Here is an 18,841-nt window from a genome sequence, read left to right on the forward strand (position 1 = left end):
GAAACGTAAACAAACCGACACACCGCTGTGGCATTCGAAATTTTAAAAGGGATAATGGATTTGTGTGGTGCAGGGCAGGTCGACACCCGCCCTCTGCATTGGGCATTCGAGTAAAATAATAATTATGAAATTTAAACTCGAACCTTGTGGCACCCTCCCCCGAAAAATAGGCCATGTCCTGGTCCTGATGAAATGTCCGTTATGATTGATATACGCCCCTGTCGGCCCATATGCCACACTTACCCACTGACGCCCCCGATTGCCCCCGAATGTGGCATGCAATTAATATTTCTGATGAAAATCAAATTGAAATTATGCGTAGACTCAAAAATGAGAGCTGGCAAAGGGGAACACATAATAATGGGTCTGTGCTGTGGCGACAGAAAAACCAACCCCTCAGCTGTAGAGTGCTGATCTCTGTTGGTTTTCGGTTGAATGCGGGGGAGGAATATGCCAAAGGGACAGGGGGTAATGTGTGCGACAAATTGCTCTACTGCAACTGGCTAAAGTTACGTGAGATTTTGAGCAGTTTCCTTCGATGATTGAATCACGATTTGGGATTTGAATTGGAAGTGGGATTAATATTCCATCAGCTGGTCATCGAATGCGTCTTTAAGAATTACCTTCATTATCCCAAAATCCTAAAGGTTAAGAGGTAACTTCGATAAAATTTTCGTGAAAATTCATTCACCTCTTGCCTGCCCCACCCCCCACACCACCCTTAATCATGGCTGCAGGCACACAAAAATATACGAAATGCTTTGCCCTAACACACATAAAAAAAAGGGAAAATAACATTGCCAGTTTCTATGGGGCCGCCGCTCATTAGTAAGAAATCTCATTAGAAACCGATGAACGCGTACAGAAAAAATAACACACACACACACACAGAGAAGGGCTGATGATGGGAGGGGAAGGGGAAAAGGAAAACCTTCTAATGAGAACTGTTTTTGGGGGGGGTAAATGAAAATCGTTCACCAGTTTTCGATATTTTTCTTTCATCATTTTCACTTTCACATCTACGGCGGCGCATGGGCGGCATGAAGTGAAAAAGTTTACCCCCCACCACCCTCCAAAATTACCACTACCCTTCCATAACTCAAACCTCCTCTAATACCCCCTACCCCTCTACAAACGACATTTTTTCCGAGCGGCTCGAACCAACCGAAAAGCCAACCAACCCAAAAGGAAAACTATCTTTCCCTCTCTTTTGGGTGGCACTAAAATTTTGTTTCTATCAAATATTATTTTCCACAATAAACTAAAATGAGACTGTGTGTGTGGTGTGTGTGTGTTTTCCACCCCCTAAGCTCTACAGCGTGTGTGTGTGTGTGTGCGTAAGGCATGATAAAATAAAAATACGAAAAATATGAAAAAAAAAAAACGAGAAAAATTAATAATGAAACTCAAACACAGAGAGACAAGGACAAATGCTATAAACATACATAAGCCATAGCTGTACGTCTATGTGTGGGTGAATTGTATACACGTGTGTGCGAGCGTGTGTGTAGCAGGGAAGGGGATGGGGCAGCAGCCTGCTTATAATAATCATTTTGATAATAAGGCAAGTGTACGTACATACTCGTATGTACGTACAAAAGTTTTCTCTAATGAGATCCCCATCATCATCATTGGACATTCCTCATTATCATCATCATCATCTTCATCCCAATACTAGAAGTTTTATCTAGATTCTAGACCCTGTCACAGTCACCCCCATAAGTATGCAGGCAAAAACATTTTGGCAAGAAATCTATCTGCACAAGTTTTCACCCAAAAAATAAGTTAAATAAAATAAAAGAAAAGCAGAGAAATTCCATAAATTTTTGCTTAGGTCTTCTTCCCTCTCTCTCTTACCCACACACATACACACACATGTACAAGCTTATTGGCAGGAGGGTTGGGGAGGATAAGAGAAGTTTGCAATTTTATCAGGAACACACACACTCACATATATATATATACATATATATATATATATATATATATAGAAAATGTAACCCTCCTACCAAACTTCTCTCCTTTGGCGACCCCCCAAGCGAGTTTATGAAACCATCAAATTATTTTCTTTTCCATTTCTGACACTCAAAAGAAAACGGCAAACACACAGCCAAAGAGAGCGAACGAGAAAGAAGAGTAGAGCGAAAGAGTAGGAAAGTAAGCATGCTGGCTAGATGGGTGATTTTAGGGGGGGAGGGCGGTGAAAGCCAGCGAAGAAATGAAGGGAAAGAAAAAGGGGAGAAAAAAAATTATTATTTTCCAGTTACACTCTTCGCATGGGTCTCCATGGTGGCCCTGGCACATCCTTTACATTACATTTTCCTCCTCAAAGTTTTTGCCATAAGTTCCACCCACCCCCCCTCATACTTTTCCTGTTCTTCCTTAACCCAAAATGCCTGCGGGTTACATTTTGCCCAGTCCGTGTGTGTTTTACTCGGTATTTGTGGGGTATTTTGTATTCTTGGAAATGTCAGCCCAGTATATATTGTATATACCTGATTAGCATGAGCTTTAGTTGGATTACGATGTACAGATAATATTGACATATTTCCTGTAATGAGTAAACCTTGGCCAACCTAAGAGAATTGTTTATGCATGACCCCCTGTTAAAGGGTATCTCATAGTCGGAATGCCTCTCCCAGTTGCTTTTATGTGTTCGCTGGTGTGTGTGGAGCTACTTCGTCTTATTCGAGTACGAAATTTTTATGAGAAAATGCCTGCCAGCTCAGGGCCACTGCTGTTGTGGGTGTTGGGTGTTTTGGCGCTTGGGTGCTTGGGTGTGTGTTGGACCGGCCCAAACGGGCTGTATATCAAAATATTTAAAAGCAAATATAATATTGGGGGAGTTAAGCGCTGGGCGGCTGTATGAGTATATTTATGTGGGAGGATTACGGGCAAAAGGCGTAATAGGAAAACACTTAAGCAGCCGCCCAGCCGCCCAGCCACCCATCAACGCCATCCCCAAGCGAAATATGAAAATGTAAAAAAAATTATATACATATATAGCTTATACCGTATAGTCAGATGTAGATATGTACATATATTAATAATGAGCCGCAGCGCCAGCGCAAAGAGAAAATGAGAAAAATAAAAAAAAAAACGAAAAAATAAATTGTGTGTGTCTGTGTGTAGAATTTATTGATTTTCAGCGAATAAATATTGCTGGAAGAGCACATGGCAAGTGACTTAATATCAGTCTGCTTTGATATTAACATACACACACACATATTAATATTCATATAGTATATGTATCTGTATCTGTATGTGTATGTGTATATTTTTATATTGAAATTGATTTGGCCTGCTGACGCAGCCTGTCCGCTGCTATCGTTGAAATTTTTATATTTTTATTGTCAGTCGCAGTCGCATTAAAAATACTTAATCTCCGTCGGCACAGTTATTGCCCCCTCGCCATAAAATTTGCTGGGTGCAGTGTGTGGGTGTGCACGTACATATGTACGTATGTATATATGGGGCAGTCCAGTACTTTAATCATGTCCATATCGAAAAATTTTACTTTATCGCTATCCCTAGCTGGGACGCACACACATACATATGTACATATTATTATTATTATTATTTTGCTGTTCTGTACTCTTCTGTGCTTTATTAGCAACCGTAAGCGGGCCTCATGGCGTATGCTCAATGTGTGATAAATACACGCGAGAGAGAGAGTGAGAAAGATAGCTAATGAGACTTTTTAATAAATTGCCCCATTTTGCCTTTGTCCGGTCCCCGTTTTGAGTACAATTTTCATTATTAATAAAACTTTATGGCATCTATATCTGAGTTCGGGTTCGTTCCGTTGTGCATTTTTGTTTCATAAAAAAGGGGCGGACACACACACACACACACACACACAATTTATTATTCCAATTAAATTTACCAACTTCGTTTGTCTTTGTCCTAAACAATACATATGAAAGTGCATATATCTTGCGGCTCTGTGTGCGTCATGACATCTATCAAAAGTTGGCTTCCATTTTGGACTACGAGTACGAGTGCCTTCTAAAACCGACAATTGTTGGACCCATTACAATATACAGAGATAGGTAAGCTGGGGAATGTTAAGGTTTTTCGCCAAGGTTTTAAAATATTTGATATATTTAATTCTGTTAAATAATTCATTAAATAAAAATGTAATTCCTTTGAACGCCACAACAGGATCTATTCCAGGCTTTGGGTGACCCAACTATGAATTATGTGAATTAAATTTTTCTCATTTCGATCCAGTTTATCGCATAATACTTTAAGTAGTTTTAGACGGAATATTCTTGAGCTTTGATTTGAATTATGTGGGTGTGCAATACACTTGTATGTATATACGTACTTGTATACAATTAAATGCAATCCTAAATCTGTTGTTTATGAACATATAATAAACCCTATGAAGTACATGCATATCTGTTTTTAAATGTTGGGGTTAGTGAAGGTTTGTGTAGGGGCTAGGGTTTGTGTAGTAACATTAATTTGTATTATTCTATATTTATATTGAGTATTTTCTAGATATTTTTAGATATAGTAGTAATAAAAAAGCAATCCGTCAATTTCCATAGTTACGTCTCCCAATCTTTTGGTAAATCTGGAGAGTAACTTGGATTGCACAACATCTAAATGGTATGCGATTTTTGATAAGCATTCCAAAGCATTAAGCAATATAATTTGATGAATTTGCCAATTTTAATTTCATTTGATTTGGTTTTTTTTCTTTCATGTAAGCCAATTTATGGAATTTCGTTAGAGTTTCTTTTATGGGGCGGGCCAATGCAAGCGGATAGAGTTTATATTGTTCTACGGTTATAGTTCGGTTATGGATTTACGATTAATCAGATTTGGTGGTGGTGGTTTAATGTTGCTGGGGGACTCACAATGTCTCTGGCCAGAGAGAGCATCTTTAATCCTAAGTGTAAACTTGTGCGAGCGTAAACGCGCTTCGAACGGAAACGGAAACGAAAACTCCACAGATAATGCATATTTATGGCTAATATTTTTATTGATTTATGTTAACGATTAAAGCACTTTATTGGTTTGGATTTTGATTTTGATTAGGATTTAAATTTTGTTTTTTAGCACATTGTTTCTGGTTAGAAAAATACAAAATATTAGCTTCCGTTGCCACCACTTTTACATGTATTATTTTCGTATTGTTATTGGCTTACAAATCCTTGGCTTGGGGGGTTTTTTTTTTGTCACTTTAACACTTTTGGGAACACTGAAATCGGCAGATTCTTATGCATGCTTCTCATTCTTCTCATTCTTATTTTGCTGCTGATACTGATTCTGGTACTGATTCTGATTCTGGAAACTTACAGAACTTGTACGGGGCGTTACACTTATTCGATCATGCCGACAAGTCTTAAACGACGTTGTGGTAGCCACGCGCGGCTACTTCTGCACCACGTACGCGTTTTCTGTAGACTGAATCGGGCTTTTCCGTTTTTCCGTTTGCCAGCCTGCCCGCCAAAGGATGCACAGGCACCGCCGAGACACCCACACACACACACATGCACCACACAGCCGAAGAGAGAGCGTGCGAGAGACAAGAGAGAGAGAGCAGCCACAACCACCACCAAGAGCCACCACCCCCACTGCCCGACAGCCGCAACGCTCTGTTGCTATTTTGTTTACTTCTCGCTGCGGGGGCGTTCGTCGGCGAGAAAGAGCATAAGAGAAATGAGAGGGGGCGGGCGGGAGTGCGGGGGTGTTTGCTCTTCAAGCCAAAACATGTGTTAACCTTTTCCAGTGTCCAGCAAACTGGTTTAAGGTCCTCTCCAAAAGGGAAAAATTCATTACAGAGGAAACTTTCCTTGGAAAATGATTGCCTACTTTTGAGGGCATCTATTAAAAAAATCAGAAAAGATCACCAACTTTTCAAATGAAAATAAAAGATTTTATGCCTAATGCCATAATTATATGTATACAGCGCGCCCACTTGATGGATTCTTAGGGAATTACACACATGCACGTATGTACATATATACATATGTACAAGTATGAGAACTGAAATCCTACCCTTAGCTCGCAGGACATGCGTATTTGATCAACAACAAAAAGTAAAAGAGAAGAGAACTGTTTCCTCACAAGCGGTTAAGGGAGTCCCATTTTTTTTTTTTGTTGTTTCTGTTGTTGCTGAAACAGTTTATCAACACGACCAAGTCTCTGATAAAACAATCATCGTTTATGGTGCAACACGCTCCCCTCCCCTGCCCACACGTATTCCTGCAGCATAATTGAGAGATAGTCAGTCCAGTGACCAGAGCATGAACGGCACAGAACTCGTACTGGGGGTGGCTGTGGCCCTCAAGTGGGTATGCCATGGCGTGTGGAGTGTGGACATGTTCCGTAACCGCATGATTAGAAATCGACTAAAGTCGATGACAAAATGTCCTGCTGGGGGGTGCGGGTGCCCAGTGGTGCCTGCCGAGAGGAGGAGGAGGCGGGTGAAACTAGGTTAAACTCCAACCCAAAACATTCAAATTTTCGTTAAATGATTTTTTAAGCTAGTTTATGACAAACAATATCAGTGGAAAGGCGGAACCTGCGTGCGGCTCGGTAACTGCCTCTGCCCCCTTAAACGGTTTTCGCCCCCCACCACTACGAAATAGGGGCACGCAGCGGAAATGAGAAGGCATAGTTTTTCGCATTTTCCTTTAAATTACAAACAAAAAAATAATAAAAAACAGCCAAGGAAGGATAAAGGGAGCAGGTCGCAAGGCGGAATACCCTAGAAGTAGATCGGAAAAGATTTATAAAAGTAAAATAAAGGCTCAGAAAAATTAAGATGCACTAATCATTATTTCTATATAATTATTTGTAGAGTGTTTTGATTTAGGATATAAATTGCGCCATACCTCATATAGGTAAAATAAATAAATTACTTCTATTTTTAAGCCGTTGAATACAGATTGCAATATAGATTGTATATTCAGCCGATCTTATGATTAATCTACATAGAACTGTCAATAATTTTAAGACTTAAGGAATAATTTTTATGTAAAAGAGTTTCATCATTTAGTATCCACTGCAAAATTACTTTCCTAAGGTCAGTCATAGCCTGAAGCCTTTTGGAAGAGTATTTCCTAAGAAAATACGAATGAGAAATCAAATATGCGCTTAGCACGATATATTCAAATTTTTGTGCGTTTACCCCCTGCGAACGCGATGGTGCTTCCATCGTACAGATGGAGTGAAACGGGGGCTTTATTCCACTTGTTTTTTATGCCACATTAACCCGAACTGAATTTTTTCCAAGGGACTTTTCAATAATACTCGCGACCCCACTTATTTGTCGCCCTTGCTGCTGGTTGAAGTCTGCCGCTGTCGGTGCTGCAGCAGCTCCTGGTATTGCTCCACGGAGCCATCCTCGTGCTTGGAGGCGAACGGCGGCTGGGCCGCCTTGGCCTGCGCATCATCGGCGGCGCCGTCTCTGCCGTTGGCAGACTTTTGGGCACGCTTCGTCTTCTTGATTTTGTCACGCACGCGTTTGCCCAGCCGCGATGCGGCAAGCACCTGACTGACCTTGGAGCTCTTCAGGTAGCGTGTGCGCCAGGACTGCAAACGGAAATGGAAAAGAGTTCCAGCTGAGAGACTTGCTTTAGTTTTTGTTTTTGTTAGTTACCTCGGAGTCAGATTCCTTCAGCTTCTCGCGCTCATCTTCGCTGGTGTCCAGCAGGATGACATCGTTGTCCATTTCCTCGGGATTTGGCGGCTTTTCTGTCTTGACTGTCGCCGCGGGTGGCTCGTCCTCCTTGGTCATTTCCTCAATCATCTCCAGATCGCCTCCTATAGATATAACATCATCGTTTTGATCTTCATCTTCCAGCATGGGCTGCTCTACGGCAGTGGGTGGAAGGCTTGTGCTGGACAACTCTTCCTTGGGCATTTCTACATCGGCCTCGACCGCTTTTTCCGGCTCAGCCTCTTGTGCAGCCTCTGTGGGTTGCTCCTCCTCCGCTGGCTGCTCTGGCTCGATTGTTTTGACCGGCTCCACAGGCTCATCTCGCACTTCTCCCTCCTCCGGTTCGCTTTCCACAGCGGGTGCTGCCGGTGGTTCCTCTATAACTGGCTTTACGGTTTCCTTTGGCTTTTGCGGAGGAGCCTCGTCGTCGGTGCTGTCGCTGATCAGCAGTGTCTCAGTCTCCGTGGGTATGGGTATCACATCTGGCGAGGCCGAGCGTGACCTGTCCTTGCCAGCATCTTCTGAGGCAACAGGAGCTGGAGGCGCAGGGGGCGCAACTGTGACAGTCTTCTCTGGAGACTTTGTGGACTGTCGATAGTTCCGCTTGATTTTGATCTTCTGTCGTGGCGCTGTTACCTTTATGCTGCTCTCTGGCGCTGTCTGCGGTGGCTCCTTACTGGCCGACTGTTCACTAAGCTTTCGCTTGTCGGGCACGATGTCTCTGCTGCTGCGCTTCTCTGTAGCGGTGTTCTTTCTGTTTCGCTTCTCTGGCACGGTGCTCTTTCCGCTGCGCTTCTCCTTCTCCTTGCCCTTGGGTTTGTTGTGCTGGCTCTCCTCCTCTTCTTCGTCATCTGATTTGACCTCGATCTTGGTGATGGGTTCCATGGCCAGCTGCGAGCGAATGGCTCGTGCTCTTGCCTGAAGTTCCAGCAGTTCCAAAACGCTGATTTGTCCACCAGCTAAGGATGCAGAACAGATTGAATTAGGTATCTACATATGTGTATACGAGTAGTAGTCATTGAAAGAGCAGTCATGGAACCACTCTAGTATTTTTTTTAGTTTCACTTACACGTCTTGTTTTCGTTTCCATTATTTATTTGTTTAGCTTTAAGTTTCTTCCTCTTGGCTAAAATTGAAACAGAAGCAGACGAAATCTCATTAGTAAATTGTTAGAAAGGTTTAGTTCAAATTTAACTGCACGACACGGAATGGAGAAGCCACTGGTGCTGGACAGCCAGGAGACTGTCGAGGGCGAGGACGAGCATCTGGACGATGAGAATCAATTGGACAAGTTCACGGTGCGGCTGAATGGCCAGCACGATCTGGAGCAGCGGCTGCGCGACTTTAAGGCGGCCTGTGATGCGCACGAGAAGCATGCCAGGCGTCGCAAGCGGCGGCGCTACTACCACATGGGGCTGGTGGCCAAGCTGGTGACGGAGACCACGCCCGACGAGCTGCGACGGATGCTGGAGAACGGCACCTACACCTTTCACGTGGACGCCGTGTCCAACAAGCCCGACGAGCTCAATGCCATACTGGAGACGCTGAACCTTGCCATAGCGGCGCATACCGAAGAGCGTGAACTGCGCCTGGCCACCGGCTTGGCCTTGGAGATCAATGGCGAGTGCTGCCGCGTCGGCAGGCTCCGGAACAACTGCGCTGTGATGCTGGCCCGGGGAGCCGTCGTGACGCTGACCACGAACGAGGCCTATCGCTACGGGGGCTATAAGGAGATCATATTCGTGATCAATCTGATGGCATATCTGAAATCGGTCAAGAACAACGACATTCTACTGATTGGACGTGAGGTACGGTGCCGTGTGGTGAAGACGCTGCGCGAGGCCCTCACCGTGCTGATTATCGACGCGGGTCTGCTGACAGGCTACGACTTTATAGAGCTGCCGCGGCAATGCCATGCTCTGGATCCTGCTGTGTACCCGGACCTCTATATGAACGACCTGAGGATGGCCGCCGAACTTAAGGCCAACTATGTGGTGCTGCCGAAAATACGCTGCAAGAACTTCCTAAAGGCCGTTCGGGCGACACTCAATGAGGAGTTCGACCTGAAGCTGATCGGGATGATCGATTTCGAATACGTGCGCACGAATATGCTGGATCTGCTGGGCATCATCAAGCTGCTGGACTACATCTGGATACCGGACATGTTCAATGTGAACTGCTGTGTCTACAACTACATCATGGAGGATGTTCTGCCCATTTCCAACTGCCAGAAGACGCCGGTGATTGGCACGGTGCCCCTCGAGCGTTGCAGCGACTTTAAGCGCTTCGAGTTGCACGAGTTCCTCTGGAAGATCGATTCCATACACATCCAGAAGAGTCCGTGGTGCAACAAGTATCCGCTGATTGTCAAGAAGCTGATGCCCATCCGCGACTATCGCGTCGGCGTTGTCCAGAACAAGATGACAGTGAAGAACATTATGACCTCGTTCCAGACCATTGTGAACTTCATCATACGCACGATCAGCTCCATCGAGTGCCAGGCGGTATTCATCTATACCAAGTGCGAGAATGCCAGCATCGCCCTGTCCCGCACTGAGATCTATTGCCCCGTCTTCCTGATGATGCCCCTGATGGATGAAGACGAAGAGGCCACCATCAAGTGCAAGTTTGATCTCGCTAGAGCCCTGCACCTGCGCCGAAACATGCATCCCGTTCTCTACACCAAGGAGCTCAACGAGTGCAACTACAGTCCGATCGAGTTTGGTGTGGACTACATGCGGCGCAAGGGCTGCCTCGAGGTGGGTGACTTTGTGCTCACCCTGGAGGTGGGCAAGGAAGATGAGGAGAATGTGGTAATTGGCATTGACGAGGATGTGTGCATACTACGAGCATTCTACGTGTCTCCTTTGGTTGGTTGCGAAAAGTTCAAATATGGAACGTAAAGAAAGGAACTTCCGGCGTGCAGTTGTACACAGATATTGCTCCAAATTAAATAGTAACAGTATTAGACTTTTTCATTGAAAATTACTCACTTCGGCGTGCTTCCTGGCCTCCGATATCGCTGTCGGACGAGATCTCCTCCAGCGATATGTGTTCTGCAAATAGCAATCACGTATAGTGGGAATAATTGTGAATGTGTGTACACTCCCTTACCCTCTTTGCGCTCCACATCCGAGTCCTCAGAGCTCTCCGTGTCTGTGGGACAGCGGGTGCCATCAATGATGGACCTCAGCCGCTTGGTGGACAAACAGAGCAGCTCCTCCAGACAGAGCTCTTCAATCTCGTCCAGGGTGTTTTTCTACGGTTACAAAATGTCTATTACCTTATATCTGTTAGTGATTTTGCTCTCTCCTACCTTTAGCATTTCGGGTGCCAGGTTCATGATAGTTTTCGGCTTAAGGGTGCCGAAAATCTGTTTCACCAGCTCCAGACGGTCATCGATGTAGTGGGATATGGGATGCAGCGAGCGATCCTCCTCAGTCTTTTCCTTCTTAATGCTAATCGGCTTGGGTATTTGATCAGACCCCTTTGGCCTTTTTCCTCAAGCTGCTGCTCATTTTGTAGAATTTTTTAATAAATAAACAATTTTCGGTATTATGCGCAAGCGTTGCCGTATCAGCGCGTTTAACTGCAGTGCCAGAGTCGCAGTTTTTTGACAGTTCAGAGCAGCTGTTTCGGCGACGTGCGTGTGTGTGTGTGAAATACGAACAGTAGCATTTTGGCATTAAATTAAAAAAAAAAGCTGAGGTAAGTAATTAATTAATTAGGCAATTGTTTTTTAAGCATAAGAAGAGGTATGTTAGAAAGCAAGGCCAATTAGCAGATTGATTTCCGAAAGTAAAGTGTTACCGCCACGCCACAGTGTTGCCACACATCTGAACTCGAACATATGTTGGACAGAGGCCGTCATGGGGGGTTAAAGCGTCGGTAAAAATAGCCATTCAGCAAATAATTTTTAAAGTGGAAATAGGTCTTCTAGCCAAGTAGCGTCGAGCAAACAAATGTGGTGGACCGGTCGAGTGTGTGCAAATGTGTGCGGCGCATGGTAGTCCCCCGTAGAACTAATTAAACAGCCGCAGAAAAGTCTCGGAAAAGATTTGACGGACGGCCACGGGCATAAATCAAAGTACAAATCCCCCCACATAATTATGAGTGTCGCGCGGGGCGGCAACGCGGGCAGCACAACGCTGGATCTGGAGCCACTGCTGGACGCCAGCCATGACGACAGCGATGCGGATAATCAGAAAGGAGGCGCAACGGGCGGAGGTGCCATGCTGAATGGCTCCTCCTCGAAGGAGTCTCGCGTCGGCAGTGTGGGGCACCGGGAGAGAGAGCGCGAGCGGGACGAGTCGGCCGTGTTCATTAAGAAAATCAGCAGCGCGTTGTTCTACGGACTGTCGTCGTTCATGATAACCGTGATTAACAAGACAGTGCTCACGTCCTATCACTTTCCGTCGTTCCTCTTCCTAAGCCTGGGCCAGCTGACCGCCAGCATAGTGGTCCTGGGCGTGGGCAAGCGCCTCAAGCTGGTCTCGTTCCCGCCGCTGCAACGCAACACCTTCGCCAAGATATTTCCACTGCCGCTCATCTTTCTGGGCAACATGATGTTCGGCCTGGGCGGCACCCAGTCCCTCAGTCTGCCCATGTTCGCGGCCCTGCGCCGCTTCTCCATACTGATGACCATGCTGCTGGAGCTCAAGATACTCGGCTTGCGACCCACGACGGCGGTGCAGGTCAGCGTGTACGCGATGATTGGCGGGGCTCTGGTGGCCGCCTCCGATGACCTGTCCTTCAACATGCGCGGCTACATATACGTGATGATCACGAACGCCCTGACCGCCTCGAACGGGGTGTATGTGAAGAAGAAGCTAGACACGTCGGAGATCGGCAAGTACGGACTGATGTTCTACAATTCGCTGTTCATGTTTCTGCCAGCGCTGGCCCTCAACTTTTTCACCGGCGACCTGGAGCAGGCCATCAACTTTAGCGAGTGGCACGACCCCGTCTTTCTGACACAGTTCCTGCTCAGCTGCGTCATGGGATTCATACTCTCGTACAGCACCATATTGTGCACGCAGTTCAACTCGGCGCTGACGACCACCATTGTGGGGTGTTTGAAGAACATCTGCGTGACCTATCTGGGCATGTTCATTGGCGGCGACTATGTCTTCTCGTGGCTCAACTGTATCGGCATCAATATCAGTGTGCTGGCCAGTCTTCTCTACACGTACGTGACGTTCCGCCGGAAACGGGCGCCGGATAAGCAGAGCCACTTGCCCAGCAGCAACCGCGCCGAGAATGTTTAGCTTCCTCCTACAGCTTTAGCTCCAACTCAAGCCAAAGCCATACACATAATATATATGTTTAGCGTATTTCCGTATCCCTTATCCCACACGCACACACACACACACCAGCGCATCGTCTCTGTACATATATATATACATAGTATAGTATATAGTGTATATGTAAACATGTGTAGTTACTAATTAGCAATTATGTAATTTTAATCACTTTGTACATTTTTCCATGCAATTGTTCTCTGCATCAAGAGTGTCATAAGTAAATAGAAACTATACACAGACAACCAATAGCGAGTTCTTCTCCCACGTCTCGTCTCGCAGCGGAAAAGTGTGGAAAGATAAGTGCCCGTCCCATTGCTGCGAATGATTAGATTGCTTCCGCACGATAAGAATCATTTTAAGAACAGAAACTACCCACATGTGCGCCACATGTTATTTCTGCATTGGAAGATTCTTTACATTTTTACGTTTATCTTTTCTGCGCAAACAAACTTCCCAAAAAGCTTTGGGATATAAATGCTGCAGTGCTGGTCACTCCAGCAGCGTCATCACTCATCAAGTCGGCGTATAAATTAACAGCAGAATAATATAATAATGCTTAAAGCTGTTGGCTATCGAATGCTCTTTCTCATTGAATTATCTAAGGAAATTTTTCTAAGTATTTTCTAATTACTTTTAAAATGGCTACATATATAATGCCAGTCTGATAAGAAGGCCAGGCCCTATCAGTACGAGCCATATGAATATTTGATTAGCTACTGGAACGGAATGAAGCAATGATTAACGCGACACTTGATATGCTGCTGCTCTACTAGCTAGGGAGCCTATAGAAATCTAGTCTGCTGCACGTTCGCTCTAATCGGGAAGGAGAACATTCTTTGCGGTACGGTAGCTTGATTTGTACTCATGTATATTACAAGTAAATCAAGCGTGATAGTAAATTGGAACTACCTGTGGGACGTACCCGAAAAAGATAACAATGACGCTATTCAGTTTTGGTCTACCCAGTGGCGGCACTACCACAGAGGGCCCTTCGGCACTTTTTGTTTAGGTTAAAAAGTATTTTGAGACTTCCCATCTTGATAGGCGGAGCGGTGGGGCACGGGCAGGGAGCACCCGAAACAGGTTTCCCCAGGCCTAAACCGTTGGGCGGGTGATTGTTCCCCTGTATGAAGCAAACAAAACAAAAACTGTTGAGGTAAATTGTTAGTCAGCGTCTCCGCATTATGGACAAATTGTCGAACCAAACTTGTTGCCATCGGACAATCGGGGTGGGGGCACGTACGAGCGCAGATTGGTGAGCCATAGACACAGGTAGCCAGGGTCATGCTTATGCCTATTTTTGAAGCTTATATGATCACGATGAGAAGGTCAGCATGGGGTGTACATGATTTTGTATCCACAGAACATGATGCAGCGCTGCTGGCGCCTCTCAGTGCCGCTGGGCAAACGCGGCCTTGCCGTGGGCACACACAACAGACAAACGGTGGTCTCGGACAACGCAGAGGCGGAGCATCTGGACGCCTATGAGCAGCAGTATATGAAGGAGCGCATTGAGATCACACCATTTCAGAGGATTCTCCTGGGGGCAGGCTCCTCCATAGGCGCCCTACTGGATCCCAGACGGTACGTGGGATCTGGCCAATTGAAGATGATTTATTTTATCCCAGAGTTTAATCCCTTTACAGCCACGACATGATCGCCTGTCTGGGCGAGACCACTGGGGAGGATGCTTTGTGGAACATGCTGGACACCATGCAGGAGAGTGAGGAGGGTCAACGCATCATGGTCGAGAAGCCGCGCATTCACACCAGCACCATTGACTTTAAGCGGCTGGAATCTTTGCCTGCCGACACATTTGGAGCCGCCTATGTGAAGTTTCTCAAAGATAATGTAAGGATAAGCGCAGCTGGGAAGGAAGCTTGTCACTTCTCTGAACCTTTCAGAAAGTCACGCCGGACAGTCGCATGGCTGTGCGCTTCCTGGAGGATCCCAAGCTGGCATATCTGATGACGCGCTACCGGGAGTGCCACGACCTAATCCACACGGTTCTGGACATGCCCACCAATATGCTCGGCGAGGTGGCTGTCAAGTGGGTGGAGGCGCTCAATACGGGCCTGCCCATGTGCTACGGCGGAGCGGTGTTCGGGGCGGTCCGCCTACGTCCCAAGTGAGTTCGATGAACCCATTCGTTCGCCCATTGTAAGTATTTGCTTGGTTTTGTGACTTTGTTTTGTTTGCAGGCAGCGGCGTGCGTACTTGAAGCAATATTTGCCGTGGGCCCTAGAGAACGGCAAGCAGATGAAGCCTCTGATGCCCGTCTACTGGGAGAAACGCTGGGAGCAGAATGTGAATGAGTTGCGCGCCGAGCTAGGCATTAAATTGTTGAATAAAGTTTGAATATTTATAAAAAACGCCTTTAAGGGATAACTTCGATAACGTTACTATCGATCACATGAATATCGTTTCCTTTCGTGAACTAGTTCTTTAGATTATCTTCTTTTTTTTTTATCAATATACAAAGTTTTTTTTAGTAATGCAATAATTGTGAGTCGAGTGCATACAAATTAGAAAATCTTAAAGAAAATAAATTAATTTATCAGATAGTAGGATAAGGTGAACCAAAAAGAACTGAACTGATCATGCAGTGGATCATGAACGAACCAACACTATTGTGATGATGTGTTGCTGCTGTTGTTTTCTTTGCTTTGCTGCTCTGTTTAATGGCTAATTATTTTTTAAACTCCCACCATGGCCGAGAAATTCAATGGTTTTAGCCACGACGATATACTCAAAATAACCGGAATGAAGGAGGGCAGCAACGGGCACAGGCCACAGAGTGCGGAAGCAGGTTTGTTGCAAGATTAATCCTCAACAATTATTTTGTTTATAAAAAATATGATGGTGCGTGTGTGTGTGCGTGTGATTGCAGTGAAGCAAGCTCTCCGAAACCAGCCCGGCATTAGGCGCATGCCCGATAAGAATATCCGGCAGGGGCAGGCAGATCAATTGCGAAAGCAGCCACAAGCCCAAGCGAAGCCTCAACAAGTTGCGCCAGCAGCAAAGAAGACCACCACCAAATCGGGCAGAATTACACCCACGGAATCGACGGCAGCTCCCACGCCAAACACTGACGCTCCGGCTCAAGTTTCACTCAACTTGGAGCGTCCGCTCTCCGACTCTCTGGTCGAAGCTCTCTACTGTGGCAAGGCCTCGGCTCCCTCAACGGGCAGATCGGTTGCTACCACTGCCACGTATGCGGAAGCTGGGGCCGCTACCAGTGTTGCCGTTGCTAGTGGCGACAGCAGCGAAGCGACATTAGATGACAGCTCAATACTGAAGATAAGCAATAGTAAAAATGGCACTACCAGCTCTGATGATGCCGCCAGCATACTGCCCAGCACCAAAGACTCGTCGCGGGAGGGTCTGAACACGGACTCGCCCTTCAAGGGCGTCTCACTGCAGGACTTTGAGCAGCAGCGCAAGATGATCCAGGAGCAGAACAAGCAAAAGAAGCAAATGCTCTACCAGGCCATCGAGCAGCACACACAGAAAACGGCAGCGGAGTCGCGCAAAATCGAGGAAATACGTCACGAACTCTCCAAACTGGAGAACGATCTGGCCGTGGATGTGGCCATGCTGAGGAAGCAGATTGACAACGCTTGCATACATTTTGCCAATGTAGAGTGAGTATGCCATATATGCTCCCTTAAAAAGAGGATACGTAACCATTTGGCTATTCAGAAAACAATATGTGCGGATCGAGGCTCAATTCTTGAAGGCCAAGGTGGACCTGCACAATGCCTCGGAGAAGAAAGAACTGCTGACGGAGCATCTCTGCACTGTCATAGCCCACAATGAGGATCGCAAGGCGCAGAAGCTCACGGAGCTAATGCAGAAAGTGGGCCTGGCGCCAACGGACGAGCCACCGACCTCCCCGCCACAGAATCTGAGTGAATCTTAATGAATGGAATATTAGTTTTAGTATGTAGTTTTGAATGCTCTGTATTGTTTATGTCTATTCACTGTTCGTAATTAAGCAACAAAGTGCAAATCGCAATAAATAATGTGTATTTTATGTGTAAATTGGAATGATGCACATAATCCGTAAAGGGTACTTTTAAGTCGACCCCCTAGAATCCAAGATCTCTATTATGATTTGCTTATGCCACGGTGGCAACGCTGCTGCTCAAACAGCTGATCGATTCAAAGTGAATTAAATAAACGTGTTTATAAAACTTCGAGACTGTAATTAAGCTATAAATATAAGCAATGGCAGGACGTGGACGTGGAGGAAAGACTGGCACACTTACAGCCGAGCAACTGGCGATGCTTGGCTGTGTGAAGGACATGCCTGTGCAGTCAGCGCCGCAGCCAACGTTTCCGCCGGTGATGAACAAACCCATTGCCCTGGAGGTACGTTTAAGCCAGGAGAAAGAAACCATGATCAGAATCAATCATTAACACCTTGACCATGTTCCCCTGGCAGACAACAGTCGCACAAAACTATCAGCTGCTGTGGAAGGAGGATTTCCTGAATCGTATGCGAGATTCGCCGTATTACATTGTCTCAGCGTGCCAGGACAAACTGAATTTAGAGCACAAAGATTGGCGAGAGGTAGGTACTCTTCGTTTATATGACAGATATTATCCATTAGTTCTTTTCGTGTCCCTGCAGAAAGCTCTGGAGCGAATGAAGCTGAAATCACAGCCCGAGTTCAACTACAAAGCCATGCCCAGGGAACTGAATAGCTCGAATCGCAAGCGAAGGGGCGTGGATGCGCGACTCAAGCTGCTGACCAAGAAGACCAACATTGAGCACAGACTGAAAGTGCTGGAACAGAAGGAGCTGAAGACCGGTGCCGAAAATGAGCAAGACGACGGGAAGAAGGAATCGGATTCGGAGCAGGAAGAGGAACTGGACGAAGAGGCGGCCCTAGACGATGAAATGGACGACGAGAACGACTATGGCAACAGCTATTTCGACAATGGCGAAGCCTACAATGAAGAGGATGACAACCTGGACGATGGCCCCGTCATATAATCAATTAGTGTTGGATCTCTGGTTTACTATGTCGCCACTTTAAGCTTATTTCAAACACATTTCAAGTACATTATACATTAAGATGGATGTGACTTAATCCAAATCCTTGGGGGGGCTGTAGTTGAAGTATATCACACCAGAAGACTTGACCTGCAAAATGGGACTCAATTAGCATGGCCAGAGGATCTCAAATGTGATCTAACGGGTCGGGCACTCACGAATCCAATGGTTCCGGCCAACACCAACACGCCGGCAATGAGGATGGCATTGTATTTGGTGTTCTGCTGGCTGTTCTGCTCCTTCCAGTCGCCAGCGGGCACGGGCAAATCGTTCATTGTCGAGTGCTTGTGGTCGCCTACAGCGTGGTAGGCAGCGCGCGACATGACACCAGCTGGAATAACACGGAGAAACATTAGTAAGCGTATCCTTGGCCCGCCGCGGTATTGGAAAGGCTCGAAACTCCTGCGCCTGTCCCCCATTTGCGGCCCATCACGCATTATGTAATGTTTAAGGTTAGCAGCTGAGCCGTGAAAATGGCCCTGTGGGCTGCACTTACCATTCTTGAGCAGAAGCCCCTGCTTGACAATGTTCTTAACCAACATGATTGCTCGAAAGTTGCTGCAAAGGTTGAAATTGTTTAATATTTTCAAGCAATTTTTTTTTTGCTTCTGATTTTCTTACTAGAGGGCTCTATCGATAGTATCGATATTTTGCTGCTAGCCTTTACTATCGATGGTTTTGAGACTATCATGATAGTATCGAGCTACAGTCGTTGCGCTTTTGATATGTTTGGATTGGCTGCTCTAAAATACGAAGACACATTTGTAAAAAAATCGACAGGTGTCATATAATATTTAC

At 45.9% G+C, this 18,841-nt stretch overlaps 7 protein-coding genes across 9 annotated transcripts; 5 read left to right on the top strand and 2 right to left on the bottom strand.

Annotated features, from left to right (window-relative positions):
* Nucleotides 1–6,899: 6,899 nt before the first annotated feature.
* On the bottom strand, nucleotides 6,900–11,356 carry LOC111069593 (nucleolar protein dao-5). The gene is made up of 7 exons (XM_041591884.1): nucleotides 11,349–11,356; nucleotides 10,995–11,172; nucleotides 10,793–10,937; nucleotides 10,668–10,734; nucleotides 8,748–8,797; nucleotides 7,619–8,637; nucleotides 6,900–7,551 (listed from the first exon to the last, which is right to left on the bottom strand). The coding sequence occupies exons 1-7, from the start codon at nucleotides 11,354–11,356 to the stop codon at nucleotides 7,282–7,284; spliced, it is 1,737 nt and encodes a 578-aa protein (XP_041447818.1). The 3' UTR covers nucleotides 6,900–7,281.
* On the top strand, nucleotides 8,704–10,648 carry LOC111069594. The gene has a single exon (XM_022359720.2). It carries the CDS (start codon nucleotides 8,887–8,889, stop codon nucleotides 10,579–10,581), a length of 1,695 nt encoding a protein of 564 aa, XP_022215412.1. The 5' UTR covers nucleotides 8,704–8,886; the 3' UTR covers nucleotides 10,582–10,648.
* On the top strand, nucleotides 11,294–15,354 carry LOC111069597 (ubiquinone biosynthesis protein COQ4 homolog, mitochondrial). 3 transcript variants are annotated; one of them, XM_022359724.2, is made up of 5 exons: nucleotides 11,294–11,386; nucleotides 14,345–14,565; nucleotides 14,628–14,832; nucleotides 14,886–15,109; nucleotides 15,183–15,354. In XM_022359724.2, exons 2-5 carry the CDS (start codon nucleotides 14,348–14,350, stop codon nucleotides 15,337–15,339), a joined length of 804 nt encoding a protein of 267 aa, XP_022215416.2. In that variant the 5' UTR covers nucleotides 11,294–11,386; nucleotides 14,345–14,347; the 3' UTR covers nucleotides 15,340–15,354. The 3 variants fall into 3 exon arrangements, with proteins under 3 accessions (XP_022215416.2, XP_041448301.1, XP_022215415.2); XM_022359723.2 differs by lacking the exon at nucleotides 11,294–11,386 and adding an exon at nucleotides 13,719–13,822; XM_041592367.1 differs by lacking the exon at nucleotides 14,345–14,565 and having other exon boundaries at nucleotides 11,368–11,386.
* LOC111069595 (UDP-sugar transporter UST74c) lies at nucleotides 11,534–13,558 on the top strand. The gene has a single exon (XM_022359721.2). It carries the CDS (start codon nucleotides 11,788–11,790, stop codon nucleotides 12,943–12,945), a length of 1,158 nt encoding a protein of 385 aa, XP_022215413.2. The 5' UTR covers nucleotides 11,534–11,787; the 3' UTR covers nucleotides 12,946–13,558.
* A 228-nt stretch (nucleotides 15,355–15,582) lies between the features above and the next one.
* LOC111069596 (RAB6-interacting golgin) lies at nucleotides 15,583–17,025 on the top strand. The gene is made up of 3 exons (XM_022359722.2): nucleotides 15,583–15,790; nucleotides 15,872–16,625; nucleotides 16,684–17,025. Exons 1-3 carry the CDS (start codon nucleotides 15,691–15,693, stop codon nucleotides 16,901–16,903), a joined length of 1,074 nt encoding a protein of 357 aa, XP_022215414.2. The 5' UTR covers nucleotides 15,583–15,690; the 3' UTR covers nucleotides 16,904–17,025.
* Nucleotides 17,026–17,141: 116 nt separating this feature from the next.
* LOC111069598 (DNA-directed RNA polymerase III subunit RPC7) lies at nucleotides 17,142–18,070 on the top strand. Its single transcript, XM_022359725.2, has 3 exons — nucleotides 17,142–17,355; nucleotides 17,429–17,557; nucleotides 17,618–18,070. The coding sequence occupies exons 1-3, from the start codon at nucleotides 17,212–17,214 to the stop codon at nucleotides 17,981–17,983; spliced, it is 639 nt and encodes a 212-aa protein (XP_022215417.1). The 5' UTR covers nucleotides 17,142–17,211; the 3' UTR covers nucleotides 17,984–18,070.
* On the bottom strand, nucleotides 17,988–18,698 carry LOC111069599. Its single transcript, XM_022359726.2, has 4 exons — nucleotides 18,665–18,698; nucleotides 18,540–18,601; nucleotides 18,202–18,374; nucleotides 17,988–18,133 (listed from the first exon to the last, which is right to left on the bottom strand). The coding sequence occupies exons 2-4, from the start codon at nucleotides 18,583–18,585 to the stop codon at nucleotides 18,077–18,079; spliced, it is 276 nt and encodes a 91-aa protein (XP_022215418.1). The 5' UTR covers nucleotides 18,586–18,601; nucleotides 18,665–18,698; the 3' UTR covers nucleotides 17,988–18,076.
* Between the last annotated feature and the right edge of the window lie 143 nt (nucleotides 18,699–18,841).

Source organism: Drosophila obscura, unplaced genomic scaffold, assembly GCF_018151105.1.
Source record: "Drosophila obscura isolate BZ-5 IFL unplaced genomic scaffold, ASM1815110v1 contig_1, whole genome shotgun sequence".
NCBI lineage: Eukaryota > Metazoa > Arthropoda > Insecta > Diptera > Drosophilidae > Drosophila > Drosophila obscura.